General features: G+C 35.1%; 1 protein-coding gene across 1 annotated transcript in view; it reads right to left on the bottom strand.

Moving 5' to 3' along the window:
* Positions 1 to 23,585, bottom strand: part of LOC139043816 (centromere-associated protein E-like) — a 79,525-nt gene that overhangs the window by 38,975 nt on the left and 16,965 nt on the right. The window contains exons 10-24 of the mRNA XM_070503613.1: positions 22,779 to 22,866; positions 22,301 to 22,430; positions 21,102 to 21,221; positions 19,815 to 19,973; positions 12,066 to 12,213; positions 11,097 to 11,185; positions 9,625 to 9,792; positions 5,497 to 5,571; positions 5,160 to 5,279; positions 3,424 to 3,546; positions 3,176 to 3,341; positions 2,640 to 2,794; positions 1,147 to 1,461; positions 762 to 1,034; positions 450 to 608 (exon numbers count right to left, since the gene is read on the bottom strand). Coding sequence (XP_070359714.1) covers positions 450 to 608; positions 762 to 1,034; positions 1,147 to 1,461; positions 2,640 to 2,794; positions 3,176 to 3,341; positions 3,424 to 3,546; positions 5,160 to 5,279; positions 5,497 to 5,571; positions 9,625 to 9,792; positions 11,097 to 11,185; positions 12,066 to 12,213; positions 19,815 to 19,973; positions 21,102 to 21,221; positions 22,301 to 22,430; positions 22,779 to 22,866 — 2,288 coding nt within the window. The remainder of the gene's footprint in view (positions 1 to 449; positions 609 to 761; positions 1,035 to 1,146; positions 1,462 to 2,639; positions 2,795 to 3,175; positions 3,342 to 3,423; positions 3,547 to 5,159; positions 5,280 to 5,496; positions 5,572 to 9,624; positions 9,793 to 11,096; positions 11,186 to 12,065; positions 12,214 to 19,814; positions 19,974 to 21,101; positions 21,222 to 22,300; positions 22,431 to 22,778; positions 22,867 to 23,585) is intronic.

The raw sequence follows: 23,585 nt of genomic DNA, 5'->3' as shown, positions 1-23,585 counted from the left end.
ATGCTGCCTAGAATAAGCTGAGATTTAAGCACAGCACAGCTCTAGAAACAGACATGAACACGACACACACATCGATAGTGAACTCTCAACTAGTACACAAAATCTGATATAAAACAAATATTTTACCCATAAGTAATAATAAGCACTCAATCTTTCTTACATTCTTAGAATTCAGAGGGGCTTTTAAAGATGTTTAAAATACACCAGGCCTCGGAAAATATCAGCTCAAAGTTTGAACTAACATTTTTGCCTTTTCCTTTTCCAACTGATTGTAAGCAGTTATATCTGAAGTTATTTCAAAGACACTAGGGCTAATCTTGTAAACTGTTGTTAGTTATTCACTGTGAATAATCAATAAGATTGAGGTCACCATTATGTACTTAAGTGTCTGAAGTTAAGGAGAAAGCTCACATATAGTATATGAAAACTCGAACAGAAATACCCTTTACCTTTTCCTGAAATTCATCCGAATTTTCTCCTATGTTTTCCTCTATACGCAAATTCCTGGAAGTTTCCTCAGAAATTTTCATTTTCAGTGTGTTAACTGTTTCTTGGTGTTGTTTTAAAGACTCAAGAGCATTTCGTAATTGTTCTTGGGTATCTATGTTCTTTGTCAGAGAAAGGGAACACAATTTCAATTAGAATAATGTGAAACAATGAAAATAACTTTATAGTTACTGCTTGATCATAAATAATAACTGATGGCTCCTGAATGTCTTGAAGAGGCTCTGAGTTTTCAGTTTACTCTGTCAAAGCCTCACCATGGTCACGGTGTCCTGAATGTCACTTCTGAGCTGGTCCCTCTCAATCTGCAGGCTCTCTTGGAGCTGTTTCAGGCCATCTTTTTCTTGGGTTAAGGTTCTTACTTCTGCTAAGGTTTGTTGAAGTTTCTCAGTAATCAGTGCTTTCTCCCTTTCGACAGTTTGCAGCCTAGAATCTCTACTTTCTAATTGTTGCTTCAGCTCTTTCACTTCATTTAACCTTTCTTGACTCTCAGCTGTTTTCTGCTGAAGTTCCTGGGTTTTGTAAGAAAGCTTTAAAATAAGAAAAAGTTACTGTGAGAAGCAGAGCATTCTGTGGCATCTATATAGAAGCCAAACCCCAGAAAACTAAAGACCATTTCCATAGAGGGTGTGTTGTACCAACCTCCATGTTCAAAGCATCCAAGCTTAAACCAAGTGTTTGAGCTTCTTTAGAGAGATTTCCTATGTTCTGACTCATTCTTGCATTCTCCTCAAGGACCATCTTATACTTTTGCTCAGTTTCAACATGTTGATTTTTAAAATCTTGGAATTCTTGATCAGTTCTTTTATAATTCAACTGGCTAGCTGCTAGGTCACTTTTAGTTTTCCCAACTTCTTCAAGTAAATCTTGAATTCTACTCTCTTTATGAACTACTTCAGAAAACAATTTGTCTTTTTCTGATGTTATTTTACAGAGCTCTTCAGATTTGTCATTTATCTACGGAAAAGAAATAAAATTTAGCTATGTTAGCAATATAAGATCCACTACAGCAGTTATCAGGAAAAGAAAAGCTTTATCTGCAAAAAAGAAAAAAGACATTGAAATTAAGCACAGATTTGACTGAGGAAAGGTAATATTTTTATTGTCACATCTTTATAACAATATATTATCCTGCTTAACTTTACCATCAAAGTTTTGTTTGGGTTCTAGTAAGGATTGAGTGGAGAAGAAACACTTAATTAGGATGTCTTTATTTCCTTATCTATCATTCTAAAGTGTTTTCTAACTTTATGGTGTTTCAGGCATCTTATGGTTTTTCTTAGAATTTGACTTATTATTTTCTTTCTAAAGGCTTTGAATGCAGCTCAGATTTCCAAAAACTTAATCCATGAATAATTTAAATTTTAAATAACTTAAATTGAAACTATTATTTAAGTAATTAATTTAAACCAACAATATCCAGCTTATAAATAGTTTAATCATTGTGAAAGATAAAGGAGAAGGAAGTGGGAAAAAGAGAGGAGAGCCAAAGTTGAGACAAAGGAGAGGGAGCGAGACAGTAGAGCTCTTGTAACCACAGGCTCAGGGTAGGAGGCAGGTCTGTGTAACTCAGCTTTTAGATCCATAACTATGTGTTGGGCTAAAAAACAGCATGTACTTTAAAGAGTTTTTAGGATGACTAAATAACGTTGCTAAAGTTGTTTAGCATGATGCTCACCATGTAGTAAGTACTCAAATTCTTGTCCTTTTTATTTCTTTCAGAAAGGCAGAAAAAGGAAAGGCTGGCAGAAGGTTTCCGGAATTGCTCACTAGGCTGCAATATTTACGTCAACCTCTAAAACTTCATCAATGCCACCCTCTTTACCTCCTTACTCTCCTTTATTCAACATAGTGATATGACCACAGCAACAGCACCAAAAAAGATAAAGACTAAGGGTGGGCCATCAATCTCTGTTGAAAAGCACTACATCTGAGGACTATAGAAATGGCCCCTACATGGATCTCATTACTAAGTATACTGTTACATATTCTTTGAAAATGTTCCTAACAAGCAGGGTCAAATGTTTACAGTCTCTTCACTGTTACTTTAAAACAAACTATGGCAAAATATTTAAGGCAATATTGCAAGGGTTTTTATTTCAAAGTAAGAGTTATTTGCTTAAAAACATATTTACCTCTTTCCTTAGCATTTCTACTTCTGAGGGTAAAGATTTCAACTCTGAGAGCAAATTAACTTCTTTATGCAAAGCTTCATTTTCTTCAACTTCTTTATTCAGTTCTTTCTGGAGATCAGTAATCTTTCTTCCTGATTCCAAATTACAGAGCAAATCTAGGATATTTTTGGTAAATTAAACAGTTTGCAGTTATTGGGACAATTTAAATTACATACAAACTTAGATTACTTAATCAGATTATATAAAATTTATTAAAGAAAGAACCAGTGTTGGTCAACAGGTAATCCAATTGTTAAAAGTTCTTGAATCACCTTTTTCAAGATCGGGTCCAATTCATTTGAAAAATAATTCTTAAACCTTTATAATTTGAAGTCCATGGAAACACTTATAAATACTGACACCAAATGATATTGAAATTTAATATTAGGCTACTTACAAACATCAGAGAACAATGGACTTTTAATCATTGGAATGGAGGTGCAAAATCCTTTAGGCAGTTGGATTTGCAAAGAGGTAAGTCTGAAATTATAAAATACCTTTTGGAACTTTTCCATCTATAAGGCAGGTGAGTTTTGCTATTTCATTAAAAGAAGATTGTAATTCTTTCTCCAGATCAACTTGCATTTTCTTCTTTGCCTCCAACTGCCTTTGATACAACTGAATATCATTTTCCATTTGCTTGCATGCACTTGCAAGTTCTTTCTATGAGAGAAACAATACAAATTCACAAAAATGTAGTGATCATTACAACTGCTTTATTATAAATATAACAAAAATCACTTACCATTTTCTCTTTCAGCTCCAGATTTTCACTCCTGAGACAGGCTGCTTCTCTCTTGGCATCGAGGGCTACAGCCTCAGCATCGAACAGAGTCTGTTTCATCTGTTTGAGGTCTTGAATGTTTTCCTATACACACAACAAAAAGGATTTCCTGAAAGCTAACTTTCTTAGAGTTGGAAAAGACTTTAGAGAACACACACACAGATGTCATTCCTAACAAATCAAAAATGGTGAAAATACGTTAATCACCAAATTTTTTTTAGGATAGATGAAAAGAAATGACATTTTCGAAAATAAAAATATTTTTAAAAATTCTGGTTATCTTTTTCCAAATTATAAAAGCACTATATATATAGAAGTACTGTAATTTAAGAAATCTGTTATTGTTTAAAAAAGATTAACACAATTGTTGCTCAGCTAGCCTGTTAAAGTTTCCTACGTATTTTTAAATTATTCTCTCCAAAACATGACAGGTGAGCAATTAATAGTTAAAATTAAGAATATTAAATCACAAACTGAAAAAAAAAAGACAAACAATCCAAAAGAAAAAGAGAGAAAAGATACGAACAGGCAACTCACAGAAGAGAAAATATAACTGATAAATACATAAAAAGATCCACTGTGTCATTTTTAAAGAGAAGTAGCATTTTAACATGACTTTAGCTGACATGAATTCAACCATATGTCCTTGGGAAAACATTAATGCATGAATGAATGAATGAATGAATAAAGAGAAAGAAATAAAGAACAACTTTTAAAAAGTGGGCAATTCTGCTTGCCACTCTGTCAGTAGACACTCGAAGATTATATGAAAGTACCTTTCTTCCCAGGGCCTCCAAACAGTAACAACACTTTTAAAAAGAATCATTTGTGATTAATAGAAGGTAACAAAAAGTACTCTGACAAGTTCAAATGAAAACAAAAGAACAACAGAAACTAAGATTAAAAAAATTCTAGCTAGTGGACAGCCCCGTGGCCGAGTGGTTAAGTTCACGAGCTCCACTTCAGTGGCCCGGGGTTTTGCTGGTTCGGACCCTGGGTGCGGACATGGCATCACTCATCAGGCCATGCTGAGGCAGCATCACACATGCCACAGACAGAAGGACCCACAACTAGAACATACAACTATGTACTAGGGGGCTTTGGGGAGAAGAAGAAGAAAAAAAAATGATGACGACGAGTGGCAACAGATGTGAGCTCAAGTGCCAATCTTTAAAAAAAGAAAAAAATTCTAGCTAGAAACTGTTGCCTTTTAAAAAAGGGTGTTAAAAACTAGAATCAAACAGATACTTTCTTGAAGTAATCAGGTGGATTGAAAGCAAATAAAAAAATTTAACAATTTCACCATGAGATTCAAATGTTACTTAATGCCAAGATCTGATATCTTGGCTGAGATCAACTACATACTTCTTCATGCATTTGTATAAAACAATTGAAAAAAATTAAAATGTTTTTTGAATTACTGGTTTTTAATGGAAGCTCACTCCTAACTTACTTACATGCACTCAAAGAATGATGTCCTCAACTCTCTGAGCGATTCTTTATCTGTAGAATGGCAATGATACCAACAGTCCCTTTCCCATAGGGTTACTGATAGGATTAAATAAAATACTAAATGTAAAACAACTACAACAATGCTCGGCACACAGTAGGCTCAACGTAAGCATTTGCTATGATGATGGTGATGGTACACTATAAATGCCAACATGATTACACAACAAAATAAACCTGATTTTTACCGATGAGTATGACAAGTCCATGTTCACATTTTCTGATTTTTGAGTGTCTATGTATTTCTGTAGCTTTTTAATCTGGTCTTCCTTTTCTCTAAGCAGCTCTACTTTTGAACTTAGTTCATTCTAAAAGAATCAAAGGAGAGTGAAACACAATTTAATTGGATCTAAATTCTAAGGGATTAAAAAGAATTTACATTTAATAGTTTAGACAGTAAAATTTAAAAGTTGATACTTAAAAAATATAATTCCTTCTCTTTTCTGAAATCATGTTCAATTACATATGATGTATATTTTATAGCTCTAGTCCCTTATCAACAGAAATATCAACATAAAAGCTCACCTCAAGATCTTGATTATACACTTCTGCATGCTTAACTAAATTCTTTAAGTTGGAAATTTCATGAATTAGTTGCATCTGTAAGAGCATCTGAACAGGCAACAGAGCAAACCAATAGTTAAACAGAGCAAAAAAAAAAAAAAGACAGCATTCATTCACTGCTTCAGAATCACCTAACACAGTAAGAAGGGCTGAGAGATAACTGTTCAAGCTACTGCAGCAGAGCACCTCATTATTTAAAAATACAAAAACTCTCCCAAAAGACCAAACCCAACTAACCAAACGAAAAATCCCAAAACCCCACAAAACAAAGAAGAAAACCTCGGCATAACCCAAATAACAGTTACATCATCTGTTAATAAAGTTACAATAACATCAAAAGTACATTAGTAGGCATCACTTGGAGGAGATGAACTGTAATCAAACTTTTAAAAAACATTCTCTGAATAGATTTTTGTTTTGGGTAAGTTAAATGCATAAATGTATTTACCCCGTAAGATTTTTTCTTCCCATGAATTAGCCATTTAGCTTTACACTGGCGTGCTTGTTAATGCGTTGTGATCTGGAATGCAGGTTTGGATTAGGCTGGTTCCATGTGGTGCTCACCAAAGCTACAGAGGTATGCACAGCATTACCAACTATCTACCCTGTTGGTTTATTCCACAGGGAATATTGGAAAGATGATGTTATCGCTTTACATTGTCCAACTGTCTAAAAGTATAAAGAATACTTAAAGATATAAGTATTTCTATTAAAGTTTCCTTTCTATCAAAATAGCTATAGCATTAACTATCTCAGTACCATAAACTTTTGTGTTCAAAACAAGTAAACTACAATTTCCTAAGATAAACATATTTTTCTTTAGAATTATTTAATCTTAATAATCAGATGAGTCCTTAAAGAGTAAAAGCAAATTCTAGTAGAATGCAAGTGACTGGCTGTTTCCATCCTAAACTAGTTTCAGATTTCAGACTAGTGTTGACGTTCTTATTTTAGGGCAGTATCATCCAACAGAAATATAATGTGAGCCAAATTTGTAATTTAAAATTTACTAGTAGCCACATTAAAAAATAAAACAGGTAGAATTAATTTTAATAATACATTTTATTTAACCTAATATATCCAAAATATTGTCATTTCTTCATGTAATCAATATAAAAAAAATGAAATATTTTACATTCTTTTTTCATACTGAAGTCAATTCAGACTGGCCCCAATTCAAGTGCCCAGCTGCCACATGTGGTGAGTGGCTGCCCAATTGTTTGGCAAAGTTTTAGACATTTGTATAGGTTGTAATTTAAACTGGCTTCATCTTTTACCTCTTCTTCTCTGTTTCTAACTTTCGTGCAAGAAAACTGCCTATTTCTAATTTTTGTGCAAGAAAAGCACATTTACCAAAAAGAAAGAACTAAATGATCATTCTTAATTTTGGAAAATATTTAGAAAATAAAGATTTAGAAGGAAAAATTCTCCCACTTCTCATTTGAAATAGCACTTCATTTGAAGTATTGGTTCTCATAAACAGAAAAAGATGAAGCAACTTTTGTAAAGATCTGAGTGTAACCTTCCAATAACATATTGTTTAAGATGCTGAGCATAAAGTGTACAATACGATCAAAAGTTAATCTGTTGCTGCTTAAGAAAACAATGTAGATTTCAGCTGTAATTTTCCGCAGGTGAAATGAAATACTTAAGTTCTTAAGACAAAAATCTCCAAGTTGTGAAAATTATAAAATTAAATAAATCAAGTTTTTGTCTTAAGAACTTAAGTATTTCATTTCACCTGCTGAAACTTAGAGCTGAAATCTGCATTGTTTTCTTAAGCAGCAGGACTGAAATTTCTCTTGTTCCCTGAGCTTGATGATACTGACCTTATTTCTCCCTCTAAAATCACTATTTAAACATCCTATATTATGATATTCCCACTTGAGAATTATCCACAGCTTTGGTGATTTTTGGTGAAACCCTTTGGCAAACCAGAGCAATGACATAGGTCCTAAAGCCATAATTTGACTTTTACTCTTTTTTGGTTAAACTTTTCCCCAAAATATATGTTTTGGAACATATTTTACTGCATACACATAAACTTACAATATTTTCAGTTTAAAATGGAATGGATATTGTAAAACTGTCTTTGAAAAGAATAAGTTTTTATTACTTAATCTTTTATGTTACCTTACAGAACCTAGAATTTCAATTTATGTCCAAGAAAAACTGAAGAGAATAGGATTATTTTCCCCTTTGACTGTGGTTAAAAAAGAAAAAAAAATCCAGATGTGAGATTCAAGTCATACATTCTGTTATTTTGTAATCTTTTTGAGTGTGACAATTCAGTGAGCTTCAGTTTTTACTAATTGAACATATAAATGACGTAATAAAAAATTAGAGAAATTACTGCTACACTTATGCCCGAAGTTAATTTTACGTCATATTATTTATAATAAGAAATACACAAAAACTTAGATGAAATTTTGGAGTTTGAAGGGGCCTTGGCAAGCACCTGATCTAACCTCAGGGGTGGAGACGCGCAGGAAGGAAGCCCTATGAAATTCGGTGCTTGCTCAAGGCCTTGTCAATAATGCGTGCCAGGCTTGAATCCGCAGTGAGGTCGGGAGCAGCAAAACTGGGGCTTAAATCCATGGAGTCTGGCCCCAGAGAACCTGTTCTTAACCATGACGCCAGACCACCTCCTCTCAATAAAATCCAGTTTTACTGACTGAAGTCCACTGTTTTTTTCATGACATTTTGCATTTTGTCAATATGAGAATATTAAAAAAGGTAAAATGAAACTCTGGAGAACTTACAAACTTTTGCGTCTTAGGATATAATACCTATGAAATGTAGGATTAACTAATTTGTAGGTAGAATGGAAATAACATATTTGGCACAGGATTCTTTTTTCCTTTTGAAAAGGAAAAGAGGGTGAGAAACTAAACAATGACACAGAGGAAAAATGATTGTGTCCCTTTGGGCTATTCATACAGAAATCTGAGAAGCAGCTGCAAATTAACTCATACTTTAACCACACCAAACACTGGCTCTTAATTTTGGAGGGAATCACAGATCACTTCACAAGTATGATAACAGCTATGGATTCTCGTTCCCAAAAAATGAGTGAGTTCAAAACTTCTGCAAAATAATTTCATCGTGTCTATAAACTCTAAGTTAACGACTCTCTGCACTAAGAAATCTCTTGAATCTTTTGGACAATTTCTGTCTCCAAAGTCTGATGATTTGGGGATTAGGTTCTCTTAACATGTAGCCTAACATTATACACTGAGAAAATTTAACTAATCTGTTTCATTTCTAAAAATTCCATTAAAACTACTTCATATTAGTTATACTAATTTTTACAATAACTCTCTTATGGAAAAAGAAACATGCAAAATCAGCTTTCCCAGCTATTCTAATAATGTTCTAACTACTTAGGTACATACTTTCTAAAGAAAATGAAGTCCATTAATATGTAGTATCCATACATAAAACATTCACTAGATATTAAAATTCATATTGGTCTCAGAAGGAAACAGCTATGCTCTAGGCAGCAATTCTGGTATACTCAATAAAGTATTGATAACATACAAATTATCAGGAAATAATTTCTTCAAGATTAATTCATCAATAGGCAGATTCACCAAACCTGCTCAAAGATGTTTTTGATTCCTTCCTCTTCTTGCACACAAGCACAAGTGAAACAATTATGATTTAACTATTTTTAAAGCAATATAAATGAACTGATTATTTCTTAAATTCTCTAAATTGTGTGTACAAATGGAAAATGGTTGGGTTTTCAATATATCAACCTTAGAAATAAACATCTTTAAGAAAATGATACTTTTAAAAGTGTGGTTTTAGGGTCCAGCCTGGTGGTGTAGTGGTTAAGTTTGTGCACTCCATGGGTTTGGATGCCAGGTGCAGACCTACATAGCACTCGTCAAGCCATGCTGTGATGGTGTCCCACATACAAAATAGAGGGAGACCAGCACAGATGTTAGCTCAGGGACAATCTTCCTCAAGCAAAAAAAAGAGGAAGATTAGCAGCAGATGTTAGCTCAGGGCCAATCTTCCTCACACACACACAAAGTGTAGTTTTAGTTTAGTTTTGTGTTTCCACATCTTTTCATCTTTTACCTCTTGATCTTTTTCCGCTTTTCTTTCTAGAGCCTCAAATTCATGCAAATCATTCTTTTCTTTTAATTTCGATTCCATTTCTTCATTTTCTCTTCTTAGTTGTTCATAGTCTAGTACCAGACTATCATAGTTAGCACGAAGTGAATTCAACTCACTTTCTAAGTTTTCCTATTATAAACAAAACCAGATTTTCAAGTCAGAGAGGATTCAAGTTCTTTGTTTTGTTAACTAAAATCTGGATTAGTCAAATAATTCATTTAACCTTGAATCATTTGGTAGTTTGGGCCATTCTCCAATATCTTCCCAATGGTCTAGCTTGATCCACAGCATAACAGAAGGTCTGCCTTTTGGTAAACTAGCTAACATAGAATAGAGGAAGACTATTTTCAAAGAGATAGAATTAAAAAAGAAAGAAAGAAAGAAAGAAAGATCATATAAACAAATGCTCTGCCTGTGCCTGACTTAAAATTCAGTCGGGAGTAGGAGTAGGGCACATAATGGGAAGTCATCTGACCACAGATCCTTAAGCTCCTTGGTAATAAAGCTAATAATGTAATTCTCCACCTGCTTGACTCCTGTTTAATTTCTCAGACAGCTCTGAATTTAGGAAGTGACACGGAGCCATTATTTATTGACTTCTAAAACTCCAACGGCTGCCAGGCCTCACCGTGCTGAACAGAGGCCTGTTTCTGCTTTCTGTTCCATCATGAGGAAGAGTAAGCCATGAGTTAAAAGAAACTAAACCAACACTAGGGATTTGAAAAAAACAACAAACCTTCCAGAGTGTTTTAGGGACACAAAAGCATATAATTCCCCATAATAATTAATTATAAGAACCATTACAACTAATTATAATGGTTAGCTAATGATAATAACAATTCCCAAGAATCACTGCAATTTTATTTCAAAATTAAAATGAAATTTTCTTTAACAAATACATTTATATGACTATGTTATATTTCTTTGAATATTAGCAGCCTAGAAAGCAAACATGGAATCTAAACTTACTAAAGTATTCACTACAGTATTCCTTATTTCTTAAAGTTTTCATAAGACTATATAATTTTATTTACTTTCATTTTTCAGCATTATTTGGCAATATTACCCTTCCCTGATACACCATTCTACTTTATGCCTGAGAATTTTGATACTTTTAAAATCAGCCCTTTTTACCTTCAAGGGATGGCCCAAGGCAAAACAGAAACTTACCAAAAAATCATAGATACCAAGATCTGCTGGTAAAAACTAGAAGCAAAGGTTTACCTATTACCATACTTTAGGAAATGTTTAGCCTCTCTCTGTATGCCACAGTTACCAACGAGGAGTGTAACAAGTTGGGGAAGCCTTAATAAGAACCTCAACTACTACTGAAACAGTCAGAGCTAGAAATGTGCCACAACAGCAAACATCAATAACAAATGAATTTAAAGAAGAGTAAAAGGATAATGTTCTGTAAAATACATTTAAGTTACCTGACTTAGTAGTTTTGTTGCTGGATTCCACTCTGTCTCAGTTAATGTATCAAGAGTGTTACTGAAAATATCAGACTCTGAATAGAGAGCTATAATTAGGGGGAAAAGAAATTTATCCATAAACATGTTATTAAGTTTCCTAAAACTCAAATTAAAGATTAAAAAAATTCTGATCTGAGGTAATAAGCTCAAATTAGTTAATATGTGCTCACAGTATGAATGCCAAGAATATATAAACAGATGTGATCATTTATATACTCGTGCGAATTAAGATCACTGGTTAGAATTAGTGATAAAATGTAGGATCCTTAGTACAACACATTCATGCACGGCATAAGGACGTTTCAGTCAAGGACGGACTGCATATACAACAGGCGTCCCACAAGATTAGTACCACAGAGCCCAGGTGTGTAGCAGGCTGTACCACCTAGGTTTGTGTAAGTGCACTCTGTGATGTTCACACAACAACAAAATTGCCTAAAGATGCACTTCTCAGAACACGTCCCATCATTAATCAACGTGCGACTGTATAGGTTAAAAGGACAAATTCTAAATTTGAGATTTAATCATTGTAAGCAGATTTTTAAATGCCCCTAAAAAATACTTATAATGTTAGAGACAAACTTTGCAACAGATTCCTGTGTAAATGCTACCCTTTCAAGATTAGCAAAGTTTAAGCCAGACATTATATGGGTACTAACTTAATGAGCAGTGATTAAAACAAAAACAAAAAATAAAAATATCTGTCTCAAATGTTTCAACTACAGCACATCATTCTTAAGAGATCTGGAAAAAATAGAGAACTTCATCAATGTTCACTTTCTTAAAATTACTTATTTTTATCATCGTAATCACATCTAAAATACATACATTTTATTTAACTGTGTTTATCACATTAACTGAGTTATAAATAAAGTCTCTCTTTATAGGGATACTTTTATAATTAAAAGTAGTTGAAGAAGAACTCACATTCATCAATTTCTCCTCCTAAAGTTAGAGCAGACTTATGTGTCTTTGTTGTTACATTCTCTGGTACATTAAACTCATTTACATAGTTTGAATCCTTCATTTTGTTAATTTTGCCAACACACCAAGTGACTCCTCGTTTTTTTTTAGCCTAAAGAAGAAGAAATCAAAATTACCTCACACACATCTGGCTCAAACATCATAAAACAAGGGAACTAGTTTCCATTTTTAACAACCATTGACTTGGTAGAATTCTTATTCAGCCTAGTTTAATATCTTATCAGTCTAAGGACATCCTGAGATAAGAAAACATATTCAAACTTTTCAAATTAGTGTTAACTTCATAATAAATTTGATGAAACTATTATTTAAATTTCATTTTGTATTTGAAGGCTTACTTACAAGAATTTCTGCAAATTTACTGAAAGGAATTAGTTAAGTATCAATCCTTCAAGTAATCTGGTGTTACAGAAGACAGCACAGCCACCAACATAGTGACCAAAAGCACTTCTGGGAACCCAGCCTTAACTGGGAAGGAACAGACAGGCAGCCCATTTGAACTTCCCTCAGCAAGTAAATCTTCCACAGGGCCATTCCCATGCCAATTCTTTGCCAGTTTATAAAGCTCACGATCCAACCAGCGCTCCTAATCTTGTTCCTTCCGTTCTCCCTTGGGACTCTGTTCCCTCAGGTATCTGTTCATCTGTCGTCTTCACTACCTTCTTCCACTGGGCTTTAAGAATGCTCAAGCCTCTGTTTTCTGCTTTTGATTTTTTCAAAAACAAACCCTTCACTCCTTCCTTCTCTCTAGCCAACATTTTCTTTTAGTTTCTATGTTCTCTTCTTCCTCGTCTCTCTACTTCTTCCTCATCCCTCCTGGGATACCTCTGTCTCCTGGTTCTTGTCCCACCCAGCTAGCTGTCCTCATCACTCACTTGGCTTTACTGCTTTCTCTTTCTCTGACCACCGCCTAAGTGTTTTTCCATATTTTACAGGTATATTCCTCTCTTGTCCCTTTACTAGAACAAGCATTATCTCATCTTTTTTGATCCTCTCAACAATCCTCTCTTACTACATCCACTTTATAGATGCCTGAGTGTCCAAAAAGTTTACATGAGTTGTGTACAGTCATACAGCCAATTGGTGGCTGAGCCCATGCTTGTAACTTCAGACCTTATCCACCACCCATTCCACTGCGTTGCCTGTCAAGATTATCTGTTGTCCCCAGAATATATGGCTTCTGCTTGAAATGGCCAGCCCTTTCCACAGCCTGCTCTGCAAAAGCACATTCATATATAAATCCTTGATTCCCATGACCTTCAGCTCAACTCCATTCGCTCCCAAAGCCACTGGACCCTGTCATCTGAAACTCATAAACCTAGAACTCCTTCCACCCCAGTGATTCAGTTAATCCCATTATAGCTAGTTAGCTTAAGAGGGACATCTAGTCTCTTGATCCACTGTTTTCTTTCTGCCAGCTACCTTTGGGCTCTCATCCCATCATCTTAGATTCTATAGATCACCAGTTCAATCACATTTTTGGGTCAATGGTCTCAAACTATTAGACCCATTCTGTGTTCCCCACACCTATCCTATCACAATGTACACTCAGATGAATTACACTGCCATCTGAGCTTTTATTAGCCTCCTGAACACTGTGTGGACAGCCAGAAGACTGGCTACCAACATCACCTGGGCCCTTAAGGCTGCCTGGCAAGACTCCTTGCCCCCTCGTTGGCTTTCTTTTCCATTCCCTACAAAGGCGAGACTATTTCAAACCCTTAGCAGGTCTACAAACTGTGTCTCTACCATCTCCAGCCACCACAGAAGAAAAATTAAACCTCCTATTTCACAAAGAAAATACAAGCCTAAACTTACAAAAGCATTACTTGCATTGATTCCTACCCTTTTCCTCTGTCCTTGTTATAATGAAGGAGTGTTTCTCCTTCTATCTAAGGCCAGACCCTTCTACTGTATTCAAGATCCTACGCCTTTGGGCCATCTCAGCCTACTGCAAGGTGGCTTTCATTCCCAATACATAACTCAAATTGTTTTTGCAAAGGAGCTTCTTGTTTCTAAATCCAAAAAGTTTTAGTCTATATTTGTCTTATTTAACTTCTCAGCAGAACGTGACATCACTGACATAGAATGTGACCTCTCTATGCAACATTCTCTTCTTTTAGTTTACCACGTTCACCTGGTTTCTTTCTTAACTCTAGAGCTAAACCTGGGCTCCTTTAGGCATTCCTCTGTTTTGCTTTTACCTAAAAAGTTGTTTGGGAGGATCTTATCTTTGGCCCTCTGTTCTTTTCATTCTCAACATGCTCCCAGAGCAAGCTCATCCATTCTCACGACTTTAATTTGGATTTGCAGTAGTTAATGCCCAAATTGATATCTCCATCCCAGATCTTTCACTTGATTTTCATATATTTGCATTTTCAACTGCCTGACACCTTAAACTAGAGCTGACCCAAATAAAACACTGGACAGCTCCACTGCTCTTCACTCAATGTTCCTTAACTCAACAAATACTGCTACCAGCTATCCAGCAAGCCCAGTAATGTGTGCATGTCATTCTAGATGCTTCCTTCTCCCTTTCCATGTCCCCATGTTGAAACAATCACAAAGTTCTGTCGAGTCTGTCTCCCAAATAGCTCTCCAATTTACCCATTTTTTTCCATCTCCAGAGCCACAAGCCTTGTGGAGGCCCAATCAATTGTAGGTACACAGTAGCCACATCTTTCTAAACAGCAATTCCAATCATGTTACCTACAAGGCTTTCCCATATCCTTAGCATAATGCAATGTTCGAATCCTACAATGTGGTTTAAATGCCCCTGCCACCAGAATATTTTAAGTCCAAGAAATATGTTTTCTCACGACTCCAAGCTTTTGTACATGTAGATGTCTAACCGGCATACTTTTCCCTACCCCTTTCCTTGGGCTGTTTCCTACTCATGGCTGAGCCAACAGATGGTTTTGATGCCTTCCATTTACCTGGTATGGTGGACTTAAAGGTAGCGTCTATTAATAATAATCTTAACAGCATACACTTATTGAGGATTTGCTGTATGGAGAGTATAGTGTTAAGCACATTCTATATATCACTTCACTTAATTGTCACATCAGTCCTATGAGGTGAGGATCAAGCTTTCTCACAGATAAGGAAACTGCAGCAAAAAGTATTTAAGAAAGGGCCCAAGGTCGAGAGTTAGGAATTGACAGAACTGGGATTCAAATCCAGAAAGTCCAGCTCCAGAGGCCATTCTCTTAACCATGACACTATCACTCCCCAAAACATCTGCTGGATAAATAAACCCCTACTCTGGTAAAAACAAAAGCACACAGACTGGAAGCCAGAATTTTGATTACTATGTTGATTTATAGTCTAGATAAATTTTCCTGAGATTACTATTTCTGTTTCATTAAATAGAAAATATTACCACATACTCTAGACACCTGTGGTTTCCAATCACCTAATCAATTTCATTAGAATTTCATAAGAAGTATAGTGCAAATAGATTCCTTGACTACATCCCAGACTTTCTGAATTAGGATCTCTTCATATGGGAATCAGGGTTAAGTATTTTTAATGAACGTTCTAGGTGTTGTTGAGGTATAGGCAAATACACAAAAGGTTCTTTCCTAAAATATACTGTATCAAAGGATAAGAAACACATAGCTATATAATAAGCATATAAGAATACCAATTCTATTCCCTATATATCAAGTTTAAGCTGTCATCTTTCATAAAAAAAATAAGACCCATATATGTGCTGCATACAAGAGATGCATTTCAGACTTAAAGACACTCACAAACTGAAAGAGAAGGAATGGAAAAAGATACTCCATGAAAATGGCAATGAAAAGAAAGCTGAGGTAGCAATATTCATATCAGAAAACATAGACTTTAAAATAAAAACTGTAACAACAGACAAAGGGCACTACATAATGATAAAGGGAATGATCCAACAAGAATATTTAACATTTACAAATATCTATGCACCCAACATAACAGCACCTCGACATATAAAGCAATTATTAACAGACATAAAAGGAGAAATAGCAACACAATAATAGTAGAGGACTTTAACAATCCACTTACACCAAAGGAGAGATCATCAAAACAAAAGATCAATAAGGAAACGTTGGCCTTAAATGACATATTAGACCAGATGGACTTAGTACACATGTATAGAACATTCCATCCCAAACCTGCAGAATACACATTCTTTTCAAACGGACATGGAACATTCTCCAGGACAGATCACATATTAGACCACAAAACAAGTCTCAATAAATTTAAGAAGACTGAAAAAATACCCAGCATCTTTTCTGACCACAATGGTATGAAACTAGAAATCAACTACAGGAAGAAAATCAGAAAAGCCACAAATGGATGGAGCTTAAACAAAATGCTATTGAACAACAATTGAGTCAAAGAAGAAATCAAATGAGAAATCAAGAATATCTGGAGACAAATGAAAATGAAACTACGACAGGCCAAAGTCTATGTGATACAGCAAAAGCGGTTTTAAGAGGGAAGTTTATATCAATACAGGCCTACCTCAACAAAGAAGAAAAATCCCAAATAAACAGTCTAACAGTGCACCTAAAGGAACTGGAAAAAGAAGAACAAAGCCCAAAATCAGTAGAAGGAAGGAAGTAATAAAAATCAGAGCAGAAATAAATGAAATAGAGACTAAAAAAAACCAGGAAAAAAAATCAATGAAACTCAGCGCTGATTCTTTGAAAAGATAAACAACATCGACGAACCTTTAGCTAGACTCACCAAGAAAAAAAGAGAAGGCTCAGATAAATAAAATCAGAAATCAAAGAGGAGAAATTACAACAGATACCTCAGAAATACAAAAGATTATAAAAGAATACTATGAAAAGCTATACGCTAACAAACTGGATAATCTAGAAGAAATAGATAAATTCTTAGACTAATACAACCTTCCAAAACTGAATCAAGAAGAAGTAGAGAATGTGAATAGACCGATCACCAGTAAGGAGATTGAAACAGTTATCAAAAACCTCCCAAAAGATAAAAGTCCAGGACCAGACGGCTTCCCTGGTGAATTATACCAAACATTCAAAGACTTAATCCTATCCTTCTCAAACTCTTCCAAAAAATTGAAGAAGAGAGGAAGCTTCCAAATTCATTTTACGAAGTCAACATCATCCTGATACCAAAAGCAGACAAGGACAACACAAAAGAAGAAAATTACAGGCTCATATCACTGATGAACATCGATGCAAAAATCCTCAACAAAATACTAGCAAATCAACTACAACAATACATTAAAAATTTCATACACCATGATCAAGTGGGATTTATTCCAGGGATGCAGGGATGGTTCAACATCTGCAAATCTATTAACGTGATACACCACATTAACAAAAATGAAAAATAAAAATCCCATGATCATCTCAATAGATGCAGAGACAGCGTTTGACAAGATATAGCATCCATTTATGATAAAAACTCTAAATAAATTGGGTATAGAAGGAAAGTACCTCAACATAATAAAGCTGATATATGACAAACCCACAGCTAATATCATTCTCAATGGAGAAAAACTGAAAGCTATCCCTCTAAGAACAGAAACCAGACAAGGATGCCCACTGTCACCACTCTTATTTAACATAGTATTGGAAGTCCTAGCCAGAGCAATCAGGAAAGAAAACGAAATAAACAGCGGTCAGATTGGAAAGGAAGAAGTGAAACTGTCACTAGCTGCAGATGACATGATTTTATATATAGAAGACCCTTAAGAACCCACCAAAAACTTCTCGAACTAATAAACAAATACGGCAAAGTTTCAGGATGCAAAATCAACATACAAAAATCAGTTGCGTTTCTATACACTAACAAGGAAGTGGCAGAAAGAGAAATTAAGAATATAATCCCATTTACAGTTGCAACAAAAAAGAATAAAATATCTAGGAATAAACTTAACCAAGGAGGTGAAAGGTTTGTACACTGAAAACTATAAAACATTGTTGAAAGAAATTGAAGAAGATGTAAAGAAATGGAAGGCTATTCCATGCTCTTGGATTGGAAGAATAAACATAGTTAAAATGTCCATACTTCCTAAAGTAATCTACAGATTCAGTGCAATCCCAATCAAATTTCCAACAACATTTTTCACAGAAATAGAACAAAGAATCCTACAATTTATATGGAACAACAAAAGACGCAGAATAGCCAAAGGAACCCTGAGAAAAAAGAACAAAGCTGGAGGCGTCACACTCCCTGATTTCAAAATATACTACAAAGCTATAGTAACCAAAACAGCATGGTATGGCATAAAAACAGACACACAGATCAATGGAACAGAATCCAGAGTCCAGGAGTCCAGAAATCAACCCACACATCTATGGACAGCTAATTTTTGACAGGGGAGCCAAGAGCATACAATGGAGAAAGTAGAGTCTCTTCAATAAATGGTGTTGGGAAACCTGGACAGCCACATGCCCAAGAATGAAAGTAGACCATTACCTTACACCATGCACAAAAATCAACTCAAAATGGATTTAAGACTTGAATATAAGACCTGAAACCACGAAACTTCTAGTAGAAAACATAGGCAGTACACTCTTTGACATCGGTCTTAGCAGCATATTTTCAAATACCATGCCTGACTGGGCAAGAGAAACAATATAAAAAATAAACAAATGGGACTACATCAAACTAAAAAGCTTCTGCACAGCAAAGGAAGCCATCAAGAAAAGGAAAAGACAGCCTAACAATTGGGAGAAGATGTTTGTAAACCATATATCAAAAAAGGGGTGAATATCCAAAATATACAAAGAACTCATACATCTCAACAACAAAAAAACCAAAAACCCAGTTCAAAAATGTGCAAAAGATCTGAATGGAGATTTCTCCAAAGAAGATATACGGATGGCCAACAGGCACATGAAAAGATGTTCAACATCACTATCAGAGAAATGCAAATCAAAGCTATAATGAGATATCACCTCACTCTTGTCAGAATGGCTATAATTAACAAGACTGGAAACAATAAGTGTTGGAGAGGATGTAGAGAGAAGGGAACCCTCATACACTGCTGGTGGGAGTGCAAACTGGTGCAGTCACTATGGAAAACAGTATGGAGATGGCTCAAAAAATTAAGACTAGACCTACCATATGATCCAGCTATTCCACTCTTGGGTATTTATCCAAAGAACGTCAAAACGTGAATGCGTAAAGATGCATGCACTCCTATGTTCACTGTAGGCTTATTCACAATAGCCAAGACTTGGAAGCAACTTAGGTGCCCGTCAAGGGATGAATGGATGAAGAAGATGTGGTATATATACACAAGGGAATACTACTCAGCCATAAAAAAGGATGAAATCTGGCTAATTGTGACAACAAGGATGGACCTTGAGGGTATTGCTGCTGAGAGTAAAAAGTCAGAGGGAGAAAGTCAAACATTGTATGATCTCACTCACAAATAGAAGATAAAAACAACAAAAGACAATCCCATAGCAACAGAGATTGGATTGGTGGTTACCAGAGGGGAAAGGGGGAGAGAAGAGGTTGAAAGGCATGATTAGGCACATGTGTGGTGATGGTAATTAGTCTTTTGGTGGTCAGCATGATATAATCTACATAGGAATTGAAATATAACGATATACACCTGAAATTTATATACTGTTATAAACCAAAGTTACTGCAATTAAAAAAAACAATAATAAAAAAGAAGAAGAAAAGAAGCTGTTGTCTTTTAAATTTTACTTTTAATTCCTGTTGTGATGTGAGGGAAGAAGAGGTCACTAGCATTCGTGTTAAGTTTTGAATTTTCTCAATCTGCACTTTTTGAAGCAAATCTTTTTCTTCCAAAAGTTGGGCCAATTGGTCTTTTTCCATTGCCTGGGCCCGAGTCTCTAAAGAAACCTAAAGAATGTAATATTGGGTTACATTAATAAATGTAGGTAGGTTTTAAAACCTTGAAAGTATAGTTTAAAAAAATATAAATTTGTATGTGAGTTTTGAGAATTTTTCTTTTCTTTTTTTTTTGCTGAGGAAGATTCACCTTGAGCTAACATCTGTACCTATCTTTCTCTTTCTGCTTGAAAGGGATTTGCCCTGAGCTAACATCTGTGCCTATCTTCCTCCATTTTGTACATGGGACAACAGGACAGCATGGCCGCCAAGTGGTGTAGGTCTGCGGATGGCAACTGAACCCGGGCTGCCAAAGTGGAGTGCAACAAACTTAACCACTAGGCCACAGGGCTGGCCTGAGAATTTTAATTTTATTGAAATAAAATATGCCCTACCTGCAGAACACCAATATGCAGTTACCATAATCAATAATTTCTCAAACTTATAATAGGGTAAAATATACATTTCTCCTCATGTCACTATTCTATATGCCATGTATAAGATTATATCAATGCTGTTAAAGCAATTCTATTAATTGACTAAAAATATATAAATAGGCAGAGAAATCATAAAGCAGAGACTTGAATACCTATAGCAAAGGAAGAGAGATCCTTCTAAGACCGCCATTTGACATTTTAGGTCATTTTTAAAAAGATCAGTAAAATGTAAGTTTTTTACAGACTGGGGACCATGATGGTTTAAACAAACAAATGGTAATGACAAGCAATTATGCTATCTTATTAGATTGCTATCTTAGGGCTAGAAGAGGAATTCAAGATAATGTAAAATGAAACAAAGTAGTTTTAAACACTATTCATCGTCTCTCTTTTTAACCTAATTCTCTGTATTTGTGACAGTTTTTATCTCTTAAAAAAACGTATCTCTACTTGGCCCATTTGAAAATCTCAAATTTTGCCCTTTGGAAATGAAAAACAAAATCTAAAATAATTTCAAGAAACCAAATCTTGCAGTTTATAGTAAAGTTTTTACGGGTTGATTTCTCCTTAGTTAAAAACTACTTGTTTTAAATTTAGATTGTAGAACTCAGATATTGAGGATTTAAGAGTCTCTGGGCATGTAGGCAGATCTCAATTCTAAATCCATCTCTATTCTTTACTGAAATACACAGTTCATACATACCTCCTCTAATTGTTTTTTAAGATCCATTATTTCTTTTCTATATCTTTTCAGGAGAGCTTCATCACTAGACACCTCATTGACATAAGGAGTATTCTTCATATATTTAGCAGTGCTGGCAAACTGGGAAAAAATACAAGAGTGTTAAACGTTGACACCAAAAGATTAGTTTAATTAATATTTAGGTTTCTTGTAATTTTCTTTTGTAAAGAAACATCAGTAAAAGCTTCCCAGGTGGCTTACAGCTTCTGAACACACAGCATTCTACGTCCCTGTAACAATGTCCATAACTTACCTTTGCCACTAGTCTTCAGGAGGGTCAGAGAAATATCTTGAAGACAGATGCCAACAGAGAGCCTACACACCCTGGCTCACTGGAATCCATCTACTCCTCAAAGTCCAGGGCAAATGCTCCCTCTGCGCTGAAGCTTCACTTCCAGTCAAAAGCACCTCTCCTTCCTTTGAACTCTGTCCTACTTATTAGCCACTTAACTTTTAATCCAAGGAAATCACGCTGGAAGACAGGTCTTATCTTCACTATAAGACTATAAATTCTGTGAAGCCAGGAACGCTATCTCCTACCTTTGTTTCTCTGACAGAACCTTGATCCAGCGCTCAATAGCTACTTAAAGTGATGTTTCTTAGAGCATGAGTGTCAAAAGTAACTTTAACTGGGTACGTGAGGGTGCCCATTAAATAACACTGAACCCTTCATTGAGACAGCTATTCTACTGACAGTTCTCATTCTTCTTTTCTTTTGAAAACAGAAAATACAGGCCTTAGGCTCAGAGCAAAGGCAGGCAACAATTTGTTAGCAGGAACTTAAGAATTATTTTGTTATAAACACGCACACCCATTTTTTGGGTCACCTTCTGTTTGTTCCAAGTGATAACCAGTTTTTCATTTATGGGACTGATAGAAAGTTTCCTTTTATAATAAGTTAAATTTAAAAAGTGAGTTATTTAAGAAAAAATCAAGTCAATTTCAATAAAATATTGTTGGATGTGGCAAAAATTGGGGAGGCAGGATATGAATGATTGAAGTTTGGGAAGATTAAGGAATGCTATTTAGTAGACACACCAATTTTATTTTAACAGGTATGTTATGTCAATTACAAAAAATTACACCTAATTTTAGTAGCTAATTTTTCCTTCTGAAAGATGATTTCCCCCATATTGATTCGAGATAAAAATCAAACTCACCTGGAGAGTAGTCAGGGTTTCATCCAAAGACACTGGAGTAATTGTGCAGATAATGCGTGTTTTTGCATTTCCTCCCAAGGAATTCTGGAGAATTCGTGTTAATTTGCTATCTCGATAATTTATGAAACCACTTAGTGAGAGATGAGTTTGGGGAGAAAAAGAGTAAAACTTTTTATATAACAAAAGTGGTTTATTTTTAACGCAGAACCTTAAATTTGCTACAGTTTAAAAAATTCATTCTTTACTGGTTACTTGAGGCAGAGCAAAACTACTAACTAGAAAATATTTAAAATATAAAGTAAATTTAGTAGGTCACGGTCATACATATAAGAAGCAACGCATGCTCATAGAATCACAGAAGCTTTTGAACATACAGGGGTATCAGTACATTTATTTGAGTGTCACTGAAATATCATAATTTTCAACCTAATGAAAAACGTAAGCATTAATAGGTAAATGTACAATGGGACAAACTTACCCAACTTGTCCATCACTAAGTTTCTTGATCACTTGTCCCAAAATAAATAAGCTACGATTTATATTACAGCCTTCCTTGAGTCGCACACCTGCATTTATTAAATAAATAAGAAAACAAATTGGCCCCTGTACTAGATGATGAACTTATTTATCAGTAATTTATGGGAGAAATTAGAAATTGCAGGGTCAGATGCTACAGTCTGTGCTTCAAATTAGATCTGCGCCCACCTTTCCTCCCACTGCTGACAGGCGCCCTTCCCTTCCTCCCACCCATCACGTGAAGCAGAAAGGCTCTCACCCAAGAGAAACAGCTCGAAAAAGACGACTAAGAAAAGAATAAGAATGCAGGAAAGCCCATGTCTGCACCACGTCCTAAAAGAGCTCCTCGAACTCCTCAATTCAAATCTATTTTTCCAAACCTCCAATACAGGCAACTAATGACGTGCAACCAAGTTAGTTCCTAGAGGTTCACAACCAAAAGTCCTTATTTTTAAACTGTTAATATGCTCACATGTCTTAAACGGAAGTCTACTGAAAAAGGTTTCTCTCACTTTATTCTCCTTTCAACCAGTTCCTATCGCTCTAACCAAGAACTATTATTAGTTTATTCTTCTAGAGATTTTTAGAAATACAAGTTCATACGTATTAATTTTTCCCCTTTCTTCTTTACATAAATAGTAACATACTTTACACACTATTTTGCACTTTGCTTTTTTCACTTGGCAATATATCATCTATCTTATTGGTAAACATTGGTCTTTTTCACTCTTTTTTACAGCATAGAATTCCATTGTATGGATGTATCAGA

This window comes from Equus asinus, unplaced genomic scaffold (assembly GCF_041296235.1).
Source record: "Equus asinus isolate D_3611 breed Donkey unplaced genomic scaffold, EquAss-T2T_v2 contig_378, whole genome shotgun sequence".
NCBI classification, from domain to species: Eukaryota; Metazoa; Chordata; class Mammalia; order Perissodactyla; family Equidae; genus Equus; species Equus asinus.
Note: the sequence above shows the minus strand (reverse complement) of the source record. Positions and strands in the feature narration are given on the sequence as shown.